The sequence below is a fragment of the Triplophysa dalaica genome, chromosome 23 (assembly GCF_015846415.1).
Source record: "Triplophysa dalaica isolate WHDGS20190420 chromosome 23, ASM1584641v1, whole genome shotgun sequence".
Classification (NCBI taxonomy): Eukaryota; Metazoa; Chordata; class Actinopteri; order Cypriniformes; family Nemacheilidae; genus Triplophysa; species Triplophysa dalaica.
Genome location: NC_079564.1, coordinates 5,995,852 through 6,018,792, shown reverse-complemented (window position 1 = coordinate 6,018,792; position 22,941 = coordinate 5,995,852). Strand labels below are relative to the sequence as shown.

The window sequence follows — 22,941 nt, the reverse complement described above, 5'->3', positions numbered from 1 at the left end:
GTGAAACAGCAGATTTCTCTAATCATATTAAAACTGTCAGATATTCTAGAAGGGGAAACAACATCTCACCAAGATGGAGGCTAATATGGGGGTTTTGATAATCCACCAGAATGGGTCTGTATTCTCGATTATATCCCAGCACCTGATAAAACAGTCAGAAAAATGTCTTAATTTGAATACATAAAAAAAACACATAATCTAAATAGAGAGCGGGAGGGAGATGACTGAGGTGTTAATATTACCCAACGTCGTTGAAATAAGCTTTGGCAAAACTCCAAGCCATGATGAAAATGGCCGGACCTCCTGCAGCGAGGTGAAACAAGAGCGTATTTCATTCACATGGCTGATTGATATAATGATCATTTCAGAGGTTAACAAAGAATCAATAAGTAGGTTAATAAAAAACCCACACGATTACTACAACACCTACCCCAACCAATCAGAATGTACCACCAGAAGTACTTCCTCTCCGAGAAGAACGAAACCGCCAATAAAGCATGAAGATAAAGACCTTCCACCAGGAGCCAGAAGAAGCTCGCCATAATGCAATACTGGAAGAAGATGATCACAGCCTTACAGCCGACCTGTAAATCAAGAGATGGGTAAAATGAAAATAACTTTGAAGAAGTCATTGGCATCCTCAAGGGCTCATCTCGTAAAAGAGCAGGGGCTTCCTGACATTTACCGCAGTGATAATGGCAAATTACAGTCTTTGGTTGCAGTGGGACGGCATGCAAGTGTTTTTCACAGAGATAAAACCCACCGGCGTTATTGATATATTCACTCAAATCTCATGAAGCCACAACTCTCCCTACAATTTTCAGAGGACGGCCCCTGTAAACATGAAAGTAATTTGGTGCAAAGTTCATCAGCTTGGTCTGCAATTGTTTTTTTATATTTTAAAAAACACAATTTTTTCACCGTCTCCAGTAGGAACAGACATCATGAACACATGTGTAGACCTTTTAATGACCTCTGGTTTCCTTACAGAGTTGAGTACATGGAGAGAAACAGAACTCCAAGGAAGGCTCACAAAAAGGCTTTTGTGAGGGTAGTTGCGATTTTTGCTAGAAACTGGTGGGAGGTAGACAAGTTTGTTGAGAGAGGACAAGTGAGACATGGCAGGCAGACTGCAGGAGGACTATAGACAAATAACTGAGACAAAGACACCCGAACGCAGAGACATAGGGGGGTGGTGGAACGAAATGAAGAACAAAGCAAATATACAAGCATCACTCTGAAAATGCCAAGCCCTCTGGCTCAAGAAGAAAATGAATTCATTATGGTTTCGAAATTCTCAATATAAAAAAACTAAAATAAACATGCTATAAAACTGGAAATTTGTGGAGATTTTTAACGTACATGATTATGCAAAGACTGTATATATGAATCATGTGTTTATGTGTTGATAACATGAGAGTTTATGATATTTATATATAAAAAGTCTAATATATACAGAAGAGACCTCAATTTTTTCATTAATCTAGTCTGGGTCACGGGAGTCAAGCTTGCATCAGCTGATCCTCCTCTACCTATAGAAATAGAAATCCATTTTTAAATTTAGCTAATAGCAGCTTATCGTGTTGCTCAGGAGCAAATTACCCTCCTCCATCCCCAGCTCCATCTCACATTTACAATGAGACTCGACTTCTGTTTTTCCTTTTTAAAAAGTCTCAACTACATTGGAATTATGTTACACTTAAATGTCTTTAAGAACTAACGACATCTGCTTGTTTTGTTCTGTTTTGTTTTGCGCTCACTAATCTTATTCATGCTGGCTGCATGGATGGGGAGGGAGTTTTGCCCAGAACAGAACCCTACCACCAATCTAAATTGTATATATGTCCGACAAATGTCTATAATAACACACATTAAAAGTTAATGATATTCACTGTTTGAGTCATTTAAAATGATCCGACTAACCATCTTTTTACCCCCCTAAAAAATATCCCTCTCTCTTTCTCTCAACAGATATTGGTCTGGCTTTTGTTGAAACTTTGTGTTAGCATCTATTGTGTTATTGCTCCTGTATGACATATCACTTATTGCTCCCTGGACTCTCAATAAGTCACTTTGGATAAAAGCGTCTGCTAAATGACTAAATGTAAATCTGCATGCAACAAATCTCCAATAAAACCCTCAGCCCCTCCGCAAGCGCTTCTCTGATCTCTGCGATCTGAGGATCAGAGACGGTCTCACACATCTAAGGCCCTGTTCCTCTCTGCAACGCTCTTAAAATGAGCGCACATGCCTTAAAGGCACAAGAAAAGAATTGGGTGGATGAAGCTATCGACAGTTTAGACGGCAGAAGGCACTGAATGATGCTTTCTGCTCACGGGCGTATAAAATGAGGCAGCACGGGATGAATGGATCCGGCTCATAGTTCTAATGTGCACAAATCATCCAAAATTACTCTGAGAGCCGTAGCCTCTTGCTCAGGGCACGCGGTCCCAAAAATAGATTGAAAGCTTTTGCTGCAGGCTCGACCACACAAATGGCTAACAAACACCTATTCCGGCCTTATATCATTTATTTATTATGTATCATGTATAAAACCGCAGTTTTATTTTTTTTATAGTGCTGTTTTCTGGCGTTCCGTCATTTAGATTTTTCTTGTGACGCTATTGTTGGGGATAAATGTTTTAAAGACCGCTTGACACGTAACATGGTTAAGGAAAATGTCAGATTCAGATTCAGATCGGATTAACTGTACATTCAGGACAACACAAGACAGCAGATCAAACACAAGAGAAAGGTTACAGCTGGACACTTTACTTTAGTCTAACCGCAGGACCACTGTGATAAGAAGCCACATGTCTTCATGAAGAGGTCTGTCAAGTGCAATCAATGGTCAAATGTCTTCAAGACCTCCTGAATCATTACCATCATTCCGAAAAGTAGCCTATGTTGAAACATCCAGATGTAATGCTAAACACTGTTGCTGTGTGTATACAGATTGGAAATAAAGTATTCTGTTGAACAGCTTAGATACGACGTAAATTGACATAATGTTGAATTTGGTGTAGATGGAAAACAAGTTAAACCTTGCTGGTAAAACTGGTCTTAAAGGGATACTTCAAACAAAAATACAAAATCTGTCATTATTTACTAACCCTCAAGTTGTTACAAACCTATAATGTATTTGTTCTGTTAAACACAAAGAAAAATATTTGTAAGAATGTTAGCAATTGTTAGTTCTGCGACATCATGCACTACTATAGTAGGATTTTTTGCTTTGTTGAACAAAAACCAAGATATTTTGAAGAATTTAGGAGCACAAACCGTTCTGGGGCACCTTTGATTACCATTTAATTTTTTCCAAAATGGCAGTGAATGATCTCACAGAATTGAAAATTGCTAACATTCTTCCAAATATCTTTCTCTGACATGGGGGTGAGCAAATGATGACAGAATTTTCATTTCTGAGCGAACTATCCCTCTAAAGTTGACAACTTCTTTTTGTAACTTGTGCTTTCTGCCTTCCTTTCATGAATGTCCAGCCTGTTTGTACTGGTTAGTGGTTAGTGATGGTGACAAAGTCTTGACAACACACACAAGATCCTGTTGTGTAAAATTACCTAAAATTGATGTCAGAACCTGTGATTTTGTGGTGTTGTTATAAAAGGGATTTTTTGGGGGTTCACAACAATAAATGCCATAAAGAATTAATGGAACAAGCAATTGTCAAGCTGGTTCACACAGAGCACAGTGAATTTTGCACTTTTAAAAAAAAGTGAAGTTGTGCCCATGGGTGTTTGGCTGTACTGTTGATGTAACAATAAAGGGGAAAATGTCATATAAACCTATAAAATACTATCGACAGTAAATAATGTGTGCAACATATCCCTGCTGTCTCTCTGAAACCTGTTTTTTTGTTGTTGCTACAAATAAATCATTATTAGGACAACCATGATTTGTATGAAAAAGTCAACCTGATCAGACAATTTTCACTTTGCTAGTGGCTTGTTGCATTTTAGAAAAATCTTAAAGCTTTTTGAATGCAACATTAAAGAAATGAATGTGCATGGTTTAGAGATGTGCCGATATAGTAAGAGCCAATAATCAGTTTCGGACGTTAAAGGAAATTTACAGCTCGCGGCCAAGGTTTAAAAACAACTGATGGTTAGAGCTAATACTGCATATGCTGTCAATCAAAAGACGACACAAAATGCAATGATTTTGTGACCTATATATAGAAAATGTTATGAAAAATCACAATAGTCATTTTATGACTTAATAACATTTAGCAAATTAAGAAACATAATGTAATCTTTAGCATCAGTATCATATTGGCAGGTATCACTATGTATAATTAACTATCGGAATCGGTGGAGAAACGTTGTATCGCCGCATCGCATGCATGGTTTGTTGTCATTTTCAACAGAAGATAGTAATATTACAAAAAATTATTATGGAAAAATATGAAACTTAAAAAACATAAATGTACTAATGCATGGGTTCATCAATTTAGCCCGTACTGAACTTACAGATCCACTAGAGCAGTTGTCAGACTCTTGAAAGACGTCATACAAAACTAAGTCTTTCACAAAGACTGCTATGGCCTTCAAGATGAAGGACACAAACAGGTGCATGTGGATGTAGTTTCGCGTGCAGTGCAGTTTCCTGTGGGAAAACAAGGAATACAATTATCCACGCATACTGACACACTGAATCTATAATATATTACTCTCGATAAGTCCCCTGCCCCCTAATTACACTCCGTCCTTGGAAATAATGGCAGAAAAATGACACATAATTACACTACAAATGAAATCCTAATTGAGCTTTCTGTTCCATGTAGGCGGTTCATTAAACAGATAATTCTTGCGCCGTGTTTATATTTCAGTTCACGCATCTCTACTTACAGTAAGCATGGGAAATCTGATTTAAAATTCAAGATCGCTACTGATGCATTTATCTTATATTATCTAGACGGGTGTGAAGTCGTTCGTTTTCATTATGCGAATAACATGACCAAGATATTTGCATTGGGAAAAATACGAGATGAGTAAACAATGACTATGTTTTCTTTTTTGGGTGAACTACACAAGCTTTATCAATGTAAAGGGGCTGTTATTTAAGAAGTGACCATGATATCTCAGAACACATTGAACACTTTTAGTTTACTTTGCACAAACCTAACTCTTAGAAATCTATTGATATTTAGTTCAAACTTTGAGTTTTCTATGTGGTTTGGTGTGTTGAGAAGACAAACATTGAACACTCTGTTACATCCGTCCTCTCTAATCTCCAAACCTGGTAGATGGCTGTTAAATACTACAGTCATAGGATTGATAGTGTTGTTTACACTGCCTCTTTTGAATAGAATATTGGTTTTCCAGTAAGAATAAGCTAAATAGTCTGATTACAAAACTTAATTCATTGCTAAACTTGATTGATCTCCTTTAGAAGTCTATTGTATGAAAGAAATGTGTGAGAAGGGGCTGGTTTGATTCTCTCATAATGTGAATATCCTAGAATTCAGTTCCTCCTTATGAAAATCATGTTCAAATTATTTACATACACTGTAAGAAATGTTGCGCAAATGTAAGGTTACTAAGTTTGGGTAGCAAAAGTTTTACAACAAGAATAGTATTGCATCATTTTTTTTTCACTCCTATTGTGATCTCGATAGCACCACTTTGGCACATCATGCCATGTTTTGGAACAGCTAAAAGCCTCATATTTTCGGTAGGCCTATTGGTAAAAGCGCCTATTTTTATTCCGTATTGAAAAAACAACCCAAGAAAAATTATTTTAGCCATAACACAGTTGGCACCATCATGTTACTTCAAACTGAGGCATGTAATGTTTTGTTTAAAATACTTTGGCCTTCAGCTTAATGTAGATGGATAAATATAAACAAGCATCCCAATGGCACGAATTTGTGAGTGTATGTTTGTGTTAATTACACACTTCACCCTCAAGTATACATATATATAAAGTATAGCCTTTATTTATATATGTCCACGCTTTTCGCATTGAGTATGAGTCGTTCAAGTTTTATCTTTGAGATACAGGTCAAATCCAAGTGCATTTTTTAACCAAACACACTTGGGGTATGAAGCCTCCCGTGTGCTCATTACACAAAGTGTGATCTGACGCTGTCAGCATTGGTTACGTCTCACAGTCTTGCCATCTGCAGTCTCACCTATAGACAGATTTTACTACAAAGACTTAATCTCTCAAACTCTTAAAGAAAGCATTTACTTTTCATATTAGTGGTAGATATGTTATATCAGTTACACTTTCTGTTGTACAGACCAGCGAAAATAACCTGAGGTGTGTGATCAGGTTTTTAGCCCCTGTCAGTCAATGAAAGTCTGCATCAAACTGATACGGGTGCTTGAGCCATTGTGCAATGGAAGATTGTGTTAATAGAGTGGATTAAGATTGATTAAATGTTGGAGAGCTGAATGCTTGCTGATCTCCCGACCCACAGGGACTTTATTTCTGATAGAAGAATACAGATTTTGGGATGAGACCATGTTGTTGTTAAAGCTCAGGGCTGGTAATCGAATGGAAAGAGGTACAGTGTGAACTACCATTGATGGGCACTTGTTAGCACTCACACACATGCAGGTTTCTCTGGGGTTTGTAATAAGTGTACTGAAGAGCCTTTTGGATAAAAGCCTCAGGATAGGAAAATCAATGGGGAGGAACCAACAAACTATCCAACATAGCGTCATTGAAAGCAGATTTTCAAGTTTTAACAATGATTCTGTTATCCTCTCTTTATAAACTTTACATTTATGAAAATGTTGACATTTTACTACATTCTTGACACGTACATGTATCTTAAAGGGGTGGCGGTGTGAAGTCAATATTGAGTTTAGTGATTCAGCTCATTTGGGTAATTTAAGTAAACGAACGGGATTCAAAGACGATTCACTGATTCATTTGAATATTTGAACAGAAATCGCTACACGCCCATATTTAACACCTTAACTATATTTAAATGTTGATGGTCACCATAATTGTAAATTCATGCAATGGGAAACTATTGCTTTATAGCTGGATTCATGCAAGTTCTTTCTTAATGAACAAAATACCTCCAGCAGTTACAGTCATGAACATAGGATGGTAATGTGCCACATATATAAATTGCCTGATTCTCTCCAGGCACATCCAATGAGTCACCTGACCAATGCTAAATAGACACAATGTTTCATTTTAAAGCTTTGTTACCATTTAATCCATTAATGGATGCAACAATAATACACATAAAACAGATCGAATCACTTAAAAAAGGTTAATACTTTAACTTGAAAGTTTTGCTTAAACCTACTTAAAAGATATTTATAGTTTTAATAATGGTTAAAAATCTAAATGAGCTAGCATAACCAAAATACAGCTATTGCTAGTCAGCAAACCTTTTAAAGCAATTTCTCATACAAACAGTTTATTCCAAATGCTTTAAAATTATGATCGCTTTCCAAAAGACGTTGATTTCTATTTTTGACGGGTGAAGTCACATTTCTCATAGGAAATCTTCAGGTCCTCCACGTGGGGTTCGTAAAATCGCCTCGGGATGTTTTTATGGATTGATTCAAAGTCATTCTTTTATGCAACATTGTGCAACGGGGGCTTTAACTGTAAATATTTATACTGTGTTTGTGGTTCATGGTATCACTACACTGCATCTATTCATACCAGCACTAATGCAAATTAAAATGATTCTCTGGTGGTGGAGAGTCTTGTCTGGTCTAGTAGAAATGTGTGTGTGTTGTAGGGTATCAGTGGAAGAAGCGCTTATCTTAGTCATTAGTGGGCAGTTTTGCCCCCGGTGCCATAGATCAATCACTGTGGTGTCAAAGAGTAAGCATGTTGTTCTCCATTTAATCCTTGACTGCTCTGACGATGTGACGCTTCATGACGCCTCATGGTAAAACCGATCAATAGGGATGCGGGTGGGCTAGAACAATGGGTGAAGCGCTGTTTGATGTGCGTTAACCATCAACTTAATCTAAAATCATCCCTAGATATAAAACATTAGGTGGTTTCCAGGACACAAATGAAGCCCCAAATAGCAACAAAAATCTGATCTGATCAAAGACTATGCTTTACCTCTGCCTAGATAAACAACTTTAGGTTTTAAGCAACTTCTAGGTGTTACGCAAGATGATTTGAAGCGGATGTTCTGATGAACATTTTCTGTTAGTTTTTAAATGACTTTGAAGTTAGGACAGCAGCGGAGTCGTCCTAAAGTGAAGACCGTCTATTTGTCAAGTCAAGACGCTTCTGTAATACCCCTTTCCTATGTATAGTTAAGATAAGATTATACATTTAGGAAGTGCTTTTCTGTAATAGCTTTCGTCCTAAATGAGGTCCTATCTGAAATTACCAAGGTTACCAAACAGATACAGGAGGATAAGATTGTCAAGTTTTGATCTTTCTGTAATACGCCCCCAGGGTCACATATTTGAGATTTAAAAAAACTGTGTAAGTGCTACTGGAGCAATATTTATATCTTGCGACGTAGTTTATATTCAATACAAATGTATAAATTTAAATAACTGGCAAACCATGTAAAATACAACTGTGTTAGTGTCTTTGCTTACCTAAATATACAAAGTATAACAATGGCAGTAATGAGGGAAATAAGAGAAACACTGTGTCCGATGGTGTAGCCAATCTTCACAGTTCTAAAGAAACTGTCCTAGAGAGAAAGAGAGAGAAACCGTGTTTACATACATTTATCTCTGAACTCACATTTTAAACAATTCCAATGCAAAATCATATCTGCTGGAAACTTAAGAGGATTTTATTTTACGGGGCTGCAGGGGCACGTTACAATCATACTATTGGCTGGTCATGTCCCAATCCCACACCCACTACTTTCTAGAAAAGGGAGAAAAGGTTGCAGTCTGTGGACATTGCTCCAGACACGTAAGCATCTTCAAGCGACCTATCTTTGTGTCCCGACTCACAGTCTTTCCTGGTCTTGCTGCCCTCTCTCCTTCCCATCACTCTCTATCTACTGTCCTCGTACAATAAAATATAACTTTGAAATAAATAAATGATAAAAAAGTAATTATATTCTCTTTCTGAACAACCTTGAAGATACAGCGAGAAGTCATTCTATTAAGACCAGAAAAAAATCTCTTGTGTTAGTCGATGGAAAATGATGTCACACACCTCACCATTGTGTTCAATAAATCAATAGCAATGATTTTTTTTAATTACTGTGCTGTTGTCCGCACTTGTGACGAAAGTGGACTCAACATACATGTTCTTGTGTGTCAAGCACACCTCACATCAATGCTACAGCTCAAAGAAATACCATGGTATTTGACCATGACTCAATACATAGCCTTCTGGTCCGTTTTATTACATCCAAATGCCTGAAAAGGGATGAATCTTGCTCAAGGTTGCCTTTTTGTGGTAAGAATGCCTGCGCAGCCTCTCCCACGCACAGCTTTGACTTGCCTGCGTAGAACTCGGCACTATGATGTCGCTGTGCGTTCAGTGTTTTAAATAACCCCCTCCATAGTCTTTTACTGAGAATCGAAAACCTTCACAGCGCTATACGTAAAGGCAGATACTTATCCAGAAGAACTTAAAATTACTTTTAAGACCCACGCACACAAATTCCCCGCGGATCCAGAGACCTGGCAGGCCTGTTACCTGTGCTGTTTTTCATTGAAGAGAACACATGCTGGGAAAAGTTTCATCAAAGCGGAAATCTCACTTGATCTTTACACGAGTACACTATGAGCAAAGATCAAGAATGTTTCATTTAGTGCTTTAGCAGCTGCTTCAAGTGTGGAGTTTACAAAACATACAAAAGATGGATGCTAAATAAAAGGGTTATTATGTTTGGCTGGTTGGTTTGCACACAGGAAATAAAAGACAGGCAGGAAAGGAGGCTAAGAGGTCGACTGCAAGAGGACGGTTTGGAATTTTGGGTGAGAAACGGTCAAGAATTAGATGAGATATCATCGCTTAGATTCACTCTGCGTGGGCTTAAAGTCTATCATGTCAAGCTTTTAACAGTAGGAGCATCACAGTGTTTTATAAAGGCAGATGAAAACTCTAGTTTTCAAAGACTCTGAATCTTTAATGTTCACCTGTGGAGATGTCACTTCAAACAAAACCGTTTCTTCTTATTTATTCTTTTTGTATTGTTTTACACTAATGCCCGATTCACACAGCCAGCGACTGGGAGTGACAGTGCAACATGGTCTCATTTATTTCAATGGTAGGTTTGCGACTTCTGGCATCACAAGCGACAGTGAACACTGGCGACAGAAAGTGGGCGTGTCTAAAAACACGACAAAATGAAGAATTGTTCATCTTCATGCAAATGATGAGCGACTTTTGGGAGCGTTACCAACAGGAGTTAAGGGCCGTTCACATTATAACGATAACTAATGATAATTGTCACTATAACTTTATTTGCATCTACACCAGCAGACAATAACGTTATGTTTTTTTTAAGATTGCGTGCTTTAGTGTTCCCAATCATTAAAATGAATGTAGATAATCTGTTTCTGCTGTCAAAATATGAAGATGAAGATGTGATCGTGTCTGGAATGTATAGCATAATATACAGTATGCGTTACATTATCCCCCCATAAACACAGCGCTTTCCGACCGCTATACAGTCTTTAATTCAGACATTAAACCTGTGTCGCGATCATCAAAAGCCAAACATCAGAGATCTGCCAGAAACTATTTAACAGTACTGTATGTATTATCATTCCTCAGCTGGAAAAATAAATCTGAAAGTGATCCCAACAATATCGTTCTCTTTATCTTTATTGTTGTAGTTGTAATGTGAACCCGCTACTCTCCTTAATGAGGAACAATTTTTAAAACTTGATGTGTTTTGGCAACCTAAAAATAGTAACACCTCAGCCAGAGAAAGACCTCATAGCCAGAGAAAGACGTCACACAGTGTATTGATGAACTATATTGATTAAGCACTTTAATAAAGTACATTGATCTGAAAGCAAAGTAAATCTTAAAATAAGATAAATGTACTTGAGAATCAAAATGATCAATATTAAACTTAACTAAAATTGTATTTCTTTTTTTAAAAAATGCCCTCAATTTAATGAGACACATTTATGTTTAATACAGGCAAAAAATGCCAATTGGGGAAAGAAAATAAACTTTATTTAAAATATGTGTAAACAAGTAATTCATATCTTATATAATTTAGCCTCTTCTAGTAAATGTATCATGTTTTGAGGTCGGCTACATATTTTTCCAAAATACGAGACAAGACTGAATAGAAATTCTTTTTGGACTTACATCATCAACAGTGTCGTTAAGATTAAAGCCACAATTTACAGCAATGGTCATGGGGTTCATCTCAGTCCAGCCGTCATCAGTGCAGGTCTTTGAGAGGTTACCTATATGAGATATTTAAAGGTTATTAACAGCAAAAACACACACACAAGCAGGCTGATCTATAACTTACAAAGTGCATTTGTTATTTGTTGCTTTATAAATCAAACTCAATAAACCCCAGGAGTTGGTTTTTCTGAAATGTGTCCAATCAAAGTAGTTTTCTAAAGCAAAAATTCTGGACCACGTCACCTTCCAGCTGAGCTTCTCCCTCCACCTTTCCCCTCAATAAAGAACAAAAACCCAATGAATAATCTAATCAACACAAAGAGCCCCTACCAAGCATGCTTGTATTTGATCTATGCTTTGAATGAAAATGAACAATGTTGTGCTGAGTGATTTGAATACAAATCAACCATTTTTGAGTTGATCTCACATACACTAGAAACAAGTCACTCTCATATACAAAAAGTGGAATATCTATAGTCTCTATATCCCACAACGATGGCTTATTCAGTGACATCACTGTCTTTTTCCGAAATGGTCCAGATTTTAATATACATGATCTAGACTTCAAAAGGAAGGGCATGGAGTAATACATCCATTCATTGACAAGCCCGTGTTACAATAGCACGTATTGATCGAAACAAACCAATCAAATTCACTCAGGCTTGAATTATAAAGACTGTAGATGAATGATTCTCCATAAGAAGCTCCGAGTCTTATTTTCCAATACACTGGTTACATGAAAGCTCAAAAAAGGAGAGAAGCAATGCGGTTTCAGAACAAAAATATGGACTCTAAAAAGGCGAACAACAGGGTCCTCAAATGAAAAGACACATTCAAGCTGGAAAATAAATTTTGATATTTGAAAAAGTCACACCTGCCGTGACCTTCATCTAATACATAAAAGTCTCTATAATGTCCGCTGCATATGGCCTATTTCCAAGTGTCAGAAATTCTCATTACCAAACAAACTTGGTGGCCAATTACATGAAATTTGTCCCTTCCAACCCTTAACTCAAGCAGCAAATCACAATATATGTTTGGATTGAGTTTGAAGCTTGTAAAACAGAAGGGGATTATCAACAAGGGAAAACTTGAAATAAGGTCAGCTTGCTCGATCCTCTTGTTAAAAATTAATTGGGTCTTGTTATGTCTAGATGTGGCCGCTGGCTCACCCTGGGAAGTTTGGGTAGCGAAGGCATCAGGTAAACAATATAAATCTGCACGTAGCATTATCCAAAATCAACACCATTTGGCTTATCTTTCTGCATTTTTAGCAATTTTGTTTGGGAACCATCAGTGCCTGTGTGGAAATTGAATACTTGATCACGTAATGATGAAGAAAAAGCAAGACTTCTGCTTATCCCTCCAACCAAAGACTAATATGAATATGATATACAGTATTAGGACTATTATCTCCTTTTAGATGAACCCTAAGCATTGTGACTTTTGCTTTTGAGTTTGTTGTTCCTTCAGAATGTAGATGCATGTACATTGATTAAATTGAGAATGCGCTATAGAACGTCTATAATGTAAAACACAGCGTCATAATTCAAGGATATGTGTGGAGTTAAAAAAGGGTACATAGAGCTAGAGTTTTTCAATAAATGGTTGGTAAAAGGAGGTTATTCACCTGATATGAACAGTTGGCGTATAAAATGTAACAGTTGGTATATATAAAGTTTTATTTTCTTTATATGTTTTTACAATCTCATCACCAAAATACCCTAAATTGTATAATATTGTACATTTATAGCAATTAACTTTAAATAAATACAAATCAAATAAAGAAAGAAAATAGATAACTGTGTTGCAAGTAACAGTAGAACCTAGAATTACACAGTCATTTTTAAAACCAAATGTTGATTTGCAGTTATTTAACTTTTGGTTCATGAACACCCAAGTACCTTACTCATGAAAAGTGCAAAAGACACAAAAGGTGATAAAAATCAGGTGGAGGGTGTTTAAGGAAACATCATACAGTACATGTAACTCTGTCTCTCTTCAAGCCACAACCCAACAGCAAAATAATGAAAGCTTAATATATCAATCTGAATAATAATGATAAGAAAAAAAGATTCTCTTGTCATCTGATCACACAATCCAGACCAAAATAATCAAATGCTGAATGGCCTTGTCCAGAACAATTTGAAAATTGTCACTTTCATGAAATCCAGTTGACGCCTGACTTCATTCTTCCTGACACCCTTCATAATTATTGAAGTTTACATAGGAATTCCCATTCACATAATGCAACACAAGCACAGGAAACCATATGTAAATATTACACACACCTAAAAACATCAGAATTGTCTTGATTTGAATATTCACATTCATGCATTTGGCAGGCGCTTTTATGCAAAGCTACTTACATGATTGCATTATACTATACATTTGTATTTGAGCAAGTGCAATCCCTGGCATCGAACACATGATCTTGTCATGCTAGCGCTATGGTGAGCTATTTCCTGCACTAAACCATTAATGAAGGAAAGTAAACATCATGCAGGATTAAGATTGTAACTTGCCATTGCCAATCCCTTTCCTACATCAGAAATAAAAAAAACATACAAAACAAATGTATACAAGCATTCATGTTACCTCCACAAATCTGGCAGTTTAGCTTGTGCAGTTTTAAATACGATATTAAATCCTGACTTTTGTTTTGGGGTTTCATGTCGTCACCAGACCTCTCGCATCCATCACTGAACAGGCACCCACACACAGCATTTCCATCTCACACATTCCAGTGGACCTCGGCTCTGTCATAAACCACAGAGGTCCAATGAAGCGAAATCCTGAATGCTACATTAATCCTAGGTATTGAACTACAGACGTACCTTTATCATTATGAGAAGCACAAGGCATGCCAATTCAGAGAGAGGATTGGATTCATTTGTGTAGCTGGGTATGTGTGTGTGGGTTTTGTCCTCAGAAGTGAGCTAAATCTGCAAGATTTTCCTTTGGGGACACCGATAAGAAACTTGATCATTTCAATAGTTTACACAAATCAAACCCAAAAACTCAAATCACAGGGTGTTCTGTATTCACCGTGAAGAGAAAAACTGAGCCACTACAGAAGGTATTACAGTACATAAACATATATCCTGCCATTTCAGAGTATGACCAATATGATTACTTAGATGTAGAATATTTATAAGTGCTTAACTTAAGAGTCTTGTGCATGTGAAACAAACAGTTTCGCCAATATGACTAAATGAAGTAATGCTTTGTTTATGCGGACAACTGCAGGCACAAAACCCAGAGGCGCACTGCATCTCATCAATCAAATATTCATTCCTTAAACATTCCTGAGAGGATGAATGACACAAGCATAAAAGACTAAAGGCATGTGCTTTAATTAAACCCTGTAGAACAAGAAGCTCTATATGAATATCTAAAGAATTCACAAAATACACATGTAACAATGATTACCTTTATAAACAATAACTGCAGATTTGCATACATTAAACATATTAACACTATGCGATTCTATACACATCATACGTCTGTATATACTTCCTTTCTTTTATTCTGAAAACCTTGAAAGTGCCTAAGTTAACACAGCACTGCATAATCTTTCTCTAGAAATCTTGGAGTAGTATGAATTACTGAAGAAACCTCCTACATCCAGACAATATTGCTTCCTCAAAACCTGATCCATCCTGATCTCAACACATTCCCGCACCACCCGCTGTTCTGAGCTACGGTAAGTACCTTGTTTATGTCTGTCTCTTGGTGGCTAACAATTGTGATTTATGTTGCGGGTAACAGCATTGGCTCTTCATCTCCTCAATGTTTTCAATCATCCATTTCTCCACTGCACTCTCTCCTACATCCTAAAAATGTCACTAGTATGAAAACTGTAAATTTCCACATCTGTGTTAAGTGAAAGATCCGTTTCATATCTCCAGACTGCAACCAGAATTCCCCACTTAAGCATCAAGAGTATGAAAAATATTCCCCCCATCTTCATCATTTATAAGTTTCTGCTGCATGTCACATTGTATATTGTACACTCATACAGGACTTTTTTTTGAGGATCTATTGACATAAATGCAACATAATATACATAGCTATGTCTTCAGAAGTGTATAAGGACCTTACATAATGAATGGTTATGTTTTCACAGAGCGCGTTACGTCAATACGTAATAAATTATTGTAAAATATCTCAAAAAACGTAAAAATGATCTCCTTCGACAAAGCTAAAACAACTTAGTACTGTGTCAGCCACCGTAGTGCTTCGAAAGGGAGGATGGAGGGATGACCCGTTGGTTGCAATTCACATTATCGCCACTAGATGCCGCTAGATTTCATACACTGGACCTTTCAACTCATTTAATTTATTCATATCATATTTGGCTTAGAAGAGTTACAGTTTGGGGCTGAATCTTAAATATTCCATATTTTATGCATTTTACTGTTTAAAATGTCTTTAAATGTCTTAGACTCCACTGTTAATACACATATCCCAGATATTCAGTACAATACAGAACTTACGCATTCATCTGTACTGCAGATAGAGATAGAAGACAGAGACCACTTAATGAAACAAAATGTTTTCGCTTCGTGTTTAAAAAGGATAAGGGCTTCTACTGTAACACATCATTCAGATGGCATAAAGACCTTTCAGTATGAAAACCTAGTTTGTATTCACACCACACTTTTGTAAACAATCTAGATGGCAGGCTATGCTGATTCTCAGAGGAGTCATTGTATGCGCTAACATCACTCCTGGCTCTGGCAAGAAGCCACAACATTCATCTTTTGATCACTGTGATCCTACCAAGAACTTTGTGATGAATGAGGATTTTTTCAGCAAGTTTAACAGCAACCCAATGCTCCTCAATCGACCTAAAACATTTAAAAACGGCATTGCCAGAATTAAAGAAATGACACTATCACTATCCTTGACGTACTCCCACATACCTTAGTCTTTTGTCTGCAGACTTTGATGACAAAGCTTATTTTATCTAATTCGATTAATAAATTGTTTCTTTGGCAGATTTATTGAAATAGAAAGGCAGCAAGTATAAAAAGTGGCCATCAACCACCTGCAGAGAATGAGTCATCAATGCATTCTCTCCTCCAAAGTCTGTTTCCCAGAATAGACAGACTATATACTGAAAAAAGCATGTCCGAAATTCGATCAACATTTTGGAGTAAGCTAGAAAATAAATGGCCCTCATGCAAAAAGAAAGTCAAACCTTTATTTAACAGGCAAACTATAAAGTACATAAAAGTGTAATAATTAACAAAGCAATTCTAAAAAAAGAGAAAAGAAAGCTGTGCACCAATATAAAGTGCTGTGTGCATTTACCACATCTGCAGTGGCAGTGGGTGTGGCAACAGTGGGAGATTTAACCTCTAGTGGGCGTTGTTTGTGGACGATGTAATACGTAGTGGGTGTGGTTTGTGGTTGGGGTTATATTTAGTGGGTGTGTCCTTGTTCTCTTCCATACATGCACAGTAAAATGGTGTTACGTGAGGCTGGGAACTTGGTGGACTGCCAGGCTTCAATACATGAGTAGGTAATTAATAGTTTCCGTTCCAATGTGGCTCAGTCTGAATTATCAGATGAAGAAGTGTGATCTAATGTCTGTGCACACATGCCCTGATAGCGCTCAGTCGATGGGTCTGATTTGGCTCCTGATGGAAAGTTTCTTCTATTCTAAGCGCAGCAGTTCTGCAGTCAATATGCATATAAAATGTAAACCTCAGTCACCAGTAGTACTGTACATTTATATACTATACAGATTCTATTGCCAGTAGATCCTCGATGAATTTACTTTAGCTGTCTTTGACCAGTGATGTATGAAATTACTAAATTATTGTCTTTCCAACATTGTCATCCTATTTCTTATACAAATGCATAAATACCATTTGAAATCCTTTCAGCTATAGCTAGAGATTTCCCTGACCATAGCTATTTGATCGGAGCAGTTTATTAAGATTATTAAGTATTTTCAGATTAGATACTGAACAATTGTAAACATTCAATTGCTTAATCAATAGATTAACCTAAACTTCAGGTATGCAGAGATGGAGAAGCACATCAATCACAGGTCATTATTGAAATTGACGTATACAAAATGACAAAGACAAAATTTTGTGCTTTACATCAATTCTAATGCATTTAAACAAATGCAAGAACCAAGTTTGGTAAACTGTGACCTGCGACTTTGTGTGGCAAAAAGAAATTGGATATAAACAGTGTATCAGGGATCTAACTGACCTCACGGCCTCATACAAACAACACAAATCTTAAATCTGCTTTGCGACGTTGTGATAAAATTTAGATGGCAAATTTAGATTTGAAAAGCTAGTGTGACCACACAGTTACAGAGAAGTTGCTAAATGTCCTTCTTGGAGCTCAGAGGTTTTAGATGATGATATCAGCTTACCTTCATGGTGATCTGAGAAGTGTCTGAAGTAATTTGGACACGGGATCACCACATGTTCTCCAACTCTGGCTGATGGCCAACAAGCAATATTATTCCACATTCCTTTGCACCCTGTGAAGCAAAGGAGAACAAATACTTAAAGAGACTGTAACTCAATGCAACATAACTTTCATTTTAGAGGTCCAGTGTGTAATATTTAAGAGGATCTATTGCCAGATATGCAATATAATATATATAACTATGTCTTCAGAGGTGTATAAAGACCTTACATAATGAAACGTTATGTTTTTATTACCTTAGAATGAGCTATTTCTATCTACATACATTGCGGGTCCCCTTACATGGAATTCATCATGTTGTTTCTACAGTAGCCCGAAACTAACAAACTTTTTGTAAAAAAAAATACGTTATCTCCTTCGGCATCTTTGAATTGTGAGAGCCACCGTAGTGTTTCGAAAGGAAGGGGGGAGGGCAACCTCACCGCTAGATGCAACTAAAATCTCAACATTTTTCCATCAATGTTAAAAAGAAGCATACAGAGAAAAAAATGTAAATGGTTTAAAAAAATGCACCAATCATTTTTTGTAATAAAAATGATATCTCTTTCACTGCATTTATTTACAACCACTATAGTGAGCTGCAGAGATGATGTATTTTTGTATGCAAAACCCGGAAGCGAGTTAGCATTTTAGGACTTCAGGTTCCATCCCTCCATATTCTATGGGTTATTTTAATGGGTTTTTGGAAATATTTTCAAGTTTAATTCTATGACATAAAACACACCAATCATAACCTGCTTGTGATTTTTTAAAGCCTTATTCTGTCTTAAAAACGCCGGTTGCTAACAAGTTGCTAAAAGCGACTACTTTTCCTTTGGCGTCGAGGTTAGACTTCATCGTGCATATAAAGCTCACAAATAATGCAACATGGGCATAATTCTCTTTAAATTCATTCACAAAGTAATTACTTCTTTAAAACCAGGGGACACATTTTTATTAAAAATTGAAAGAGTTGTCGGAGGCTTGGTGGAAGTGACGTTGATAAAGAGTGTAGTCTGTCAATAGCATCGTGTTAGCTTTTTACTTCTGCGGCTGATTGTATTTTTTTGCTTCAAAAGTAGCAAATGTTGTGTTCATTTGTTATCTTTATAGAAGAAAGTGTAAACATCATAGACCTTTGTCAATCACAGAGCTTATTTTTTGCGATCTTTCAAAAGTCTACGGGAAAAAAGCATGGCTTTCAGTCAAGGGAAACAGCTCGGCACTTACTTCCGGGTGTGTTTAAAAAAAATCATCGCCATCTCTGAGCCTCTCCATTCATTCTCATTGCAATGACCCCCCCCCCGGTGTAGTAATTTTGTTGCACAATAAATAGAGATTAAAGTTATTAAAGATAAATATTTGTAGACGTCAAACCAAATAAGATACAAGAAACTGGGCTCAAGTATATTGAGAATATTCACAATATGGAGCAGCTTCAGGATATTGCTTTTTATAAACGTGTAAGCTCGTAATAAAATCAAATTTAAAAATGGATTTTGAAGTAGCTATAATATATAAAATGATATAGTAGTGCCTTACATAATCTGAGAGTGAAAGATATCATTAAACACAAATCACACTTGAACTGCAGCTACTGTACAGTAATTTAAGCATATTATTGAAAAGGGTCAAACATGTGCTTTATTGTGAATAGACCGGATATATATGCATATTTGCATTATATCTAACTATATGCAAATTTCCAGGACAGAAATTCTATTGCACCCCTATTGGTTTTATTAAAGCCCTGTGTGTAGTTATCGTGTCTAGTTATTAAATTTCTCCTTTGGGAGTCCTCCTTGCCTCTATTAACTAGGGCTCTAAAACTCAGACTTTCCACAGTGCTGTATACATTTGTGAACAGAATAAACCGAGATGCGTTAACTGTTTATTGCTTCCCCATAACACTTTGAATATTTACAATCCAACTCGTGCCCCCAGAATGCATCACTCTGATTCATGAGTCGAGGCGAGTCGGCTCTTGACTGTCAATGTGGAGAACTGACAGCTAGTTCATCTTATTTGTACTCCCCAAGCTACAGCAGAATGATCCAGAGGCAAGTGGCCCTTTTTAAAAACCTACCTCAGACAGTGTTGCTGTTGGTATATGAATGTGTGGGCAGGAGAGGACCCACAATTTAAACACATAAATTCAGTCATCTCAGGACTGCAGTTAAATTGAAATCTGATAAATGTGCTAGTCCATCTACTAAAATCATAAAGTGGATAAACACAGACCTGGGAACTAAGGAGGGCTCGGTTGAATCCGAGACTGAGATTGGGTTAATTTAGAATAAATATAAAAAAATAACAACATTAAGTAGAAAGACATCAAAGCTTTAGTTTTACTTTTAATATTAAAGTTCCAGAACAAAAGTTGGCAGTCAAATCGATTCCAAAATAAATGTTTGTGTTTTTACAATATATGCGTCAATGCGTGTGGCGTGTATATTTATATGCATATTTAAATACACAAACATACAGTATATGTATATATTTAGTAAATATGTGTAATATATTGTATACTGTATACATGTTTATTTACTATTAAAATATAAATGTATATATATTTATGTAAATATTTTTTACATATACATGCAAGTGTGTGAGTTTATATGTGCAAATAAATATACACAAACATTTATTTTGGAATTGGTTCATCTCAATTAATCAATGTGACAGCACTACAACAAAAATCGTAATTTCTTTTAGAGATAGAGAAACTGAAATTTGGTATGTTCCACAACTTCTCACAGACGTTCAGATCTGATGTTGGGAGAAGATCACTGAGGGCGCTGGATAGCGATTTTTTATAATAATTTAAAATATATAATCTGGAAACAGCCTTTAAAACATCCAAAGCTGTTATTTATGGTACATTACGTAGAGCATTGTTATTACAAGATGACTGCCCATGCCATTACAGTCTATTGCACCACAATAACCAATAAAAGTCTCAGTCGACGATAGTGTATATATATTTAAGGATTTACATAGATTATCTGAGAATTCCGTTCAGTTTCATTAGCTTCAGAGCTGCTCATCCACATCTTAAATATCACCTCTGTCAATTGGTTAATAATCCTGGGATCTGAAGAAAACTGAAGAAAACTTGTTTAACTTCATACTTTCCTCTGTAGCTCATCTTGCAAAGCATTGCACTGCTATGGCAAGACTAGTAACCAAGGTCAAGGGTTTGATTCCTTTTGATTTCTAGGTACATAAGAATAACTTTCTAACACAACTTTTGGTTGACTCATATATCAAATTATGTTTTCACTGCTGTATGCCAGTAAGAATTAAGTTTAATAACTCAAGGCTTACAACAATATGCAATGGAAACTATGGGGGGCTTTCACTTCAAATAGTTGAAACTTTTGTGGGCATAGTATCCGCTTTCCATCGTTTATGAAGGGGGTCTGACTTTTGCAGCTGCCATCCACTTCAAAAAATTGTCTTTCAGGCCTGAATGTCAATTCACCTTGTCAGCCTGAGAAATGAGTCAGTCGAGGATAACCTACTTCATACCTCAAAGGAGCCTCGGGATGATCATTGATATCTACTGTGTGGTGGTCCTTAGGACCTCTGCTAAAAAGCCAAAATAATCCGCCTGGCTGATGAATTTCTGTATTTAGACAGAACCCTCGAGGACTCATCAAAATGTGAACAATGCATTCTCACTGATGAAGACAATGATATTCAACAGGAATCAGACTCTTTGTGAATGATTTTTTTTGCACGTTTACTGGACGGGGACCGGAAATCGAGAGGGAGAGAGAAAATGAAATGGCTAAATGACAGAATCAAACTCAGATATCCCATATAGGACGCCAAAAATGGACGACTCTAATGGACTTTATGGAATTGTACCTCTACATTAATACCTTTTTTCCTAGTTGCTGCTATATTATAATATCAGGTCACAACCAAAATAATTAATTTGTAATATTAATACACTGGGTTTTGGGCCCTTTAGTAAAGTTTTAATAAGAATCTTGTGTGCTTCAATATAAAATCAGATTAGCATGCATTTGAATTTAACATCTTAAAAATAGCTAAGTGTTAATTGAAAAATTAAACATAAACATTTGTTTAATAAAAAAAACATACTTTTTTTATTTATAATTTCCGACCTCAAAAGTCTTTTAGACCCCACTGCAGGTAAATAAAGTCACCAGTATGGGTTTTGTTTTTTGGGCTTGTTGCCGCATCCAAAATAATACCTTTGTGATTTGCACCTATGTGTGCCGTTCCCCATCAATGCGAAATTGTTTGTTGACTGTGAAAATAGCACAGAGCAAAGTTATTCTGTGAAAATCACCTGATGTGACGTTTCCTGCGGTTTGATTCTCACATCTCTCCCTCGCCAGCCCAATCTCATTTACCACGTCACACATCTGAAAAGCACCAACCTGTGAAAGAGAGAAAAAAACTCAGTAGCACCTTCAAAGCTTCAATCTCCTTCGTCTCGGTGATTCACAGAGATATTTTATTACTTAAAGGTGTAAGCTTTCATCTTTGTGGGCTTTCATTTCATATGCATATTTATATACAGAACCTAAGCCTTGCTTTGGTATATATTTACAACATAGGTCTACAAAGAATTGGATCATGCACTGCTTCAAAAACCTCAAAAATTACATTTTGCTGCATTAGATTCTCATCGATGAACCAACAAAGCAGTGCCTGGCTGTAAGCTTGAAGACAAAAGCGCCCGGCATCGGCATGGAGATTATATCTGTCTGCAAGCGGGAGAAGGAGCGTGGGCCCAGTGAGTAATCACCGGATTGCTCACTGATGTCCACTGCTGATGACAAATTCATGCTGACAGTCAGTGGCAGGCAGCCTGCGGGTCAATAAGAACGTGAAAGTCCAACGAACAGCTTGAGAAGGTCAGTGAAGACATGGTGTTGAGGATAAGGGGTAATGAACAGGGCGAGATGAATCCCTCTAGTGCTAATGATTATGATGAGTGTGGGGATCTTTGAGTTTGTATCTGAGCATGTTGTTGTTGTGGTGCATGTAGTGCCTGAAAATGTGTGCGTGTGAGAAAGAGAGAGATTGAGAAAGATAGAGAGAGAGAGAGAGAGAGAGAGAGAGAGAGATGTGGGTGTGTACAGGTGTGCCTGTGCATTTAAATGAGAATTAAAGAGACTAGAGTTCAGTAGAAAAGTTAGCAGAATGTAAAAAGTT

The 22,941-nt window shown here is 36.8% G+C and overlaps 1 protein-coding gene across 1 annotated transcript in view; it reads right to left on the bottom strand.

The window, feature by feature from the left end:
* The window catches only part of vipr1b (vasoactive intestinal peptide receptor 1b), a 40,845-nt gene that overhangs the window by 7,770 nt on the left and 10,134 nt on the right, over positions 1-22,941 (bottom strand). The window contains exons 2-9 of the mRNA XM_056738241.1: positions 22,070-22,160; positions 17,708-17,818; positions 11,260-11,360; positions 8,562-8,659; positions 4,488-4,623; positions 431-584; positions 243-303; positions 70-142 (exon numbers count right to left, since the gene is read on the bottom strand). Coding sequence (XP_056594219.1) covers positions 70-142; positions 243-303; positions 431-584; positions 4,488-4,623; positions 8,562-8,659; positions 11,260-11,360; positions 17,708-17,818; positions 22,070-22,160 — 825 coding nt within the window. The remainder of the gene's footprint in view (positions 1-69; positions 143-242; positions 304-430; positions 585-4,487; positions 4,624-8,561; positions 8,660-11,259; positions 11,361-17,707; positions 17,819-22,069; positions 22,161-22,941) is intronic.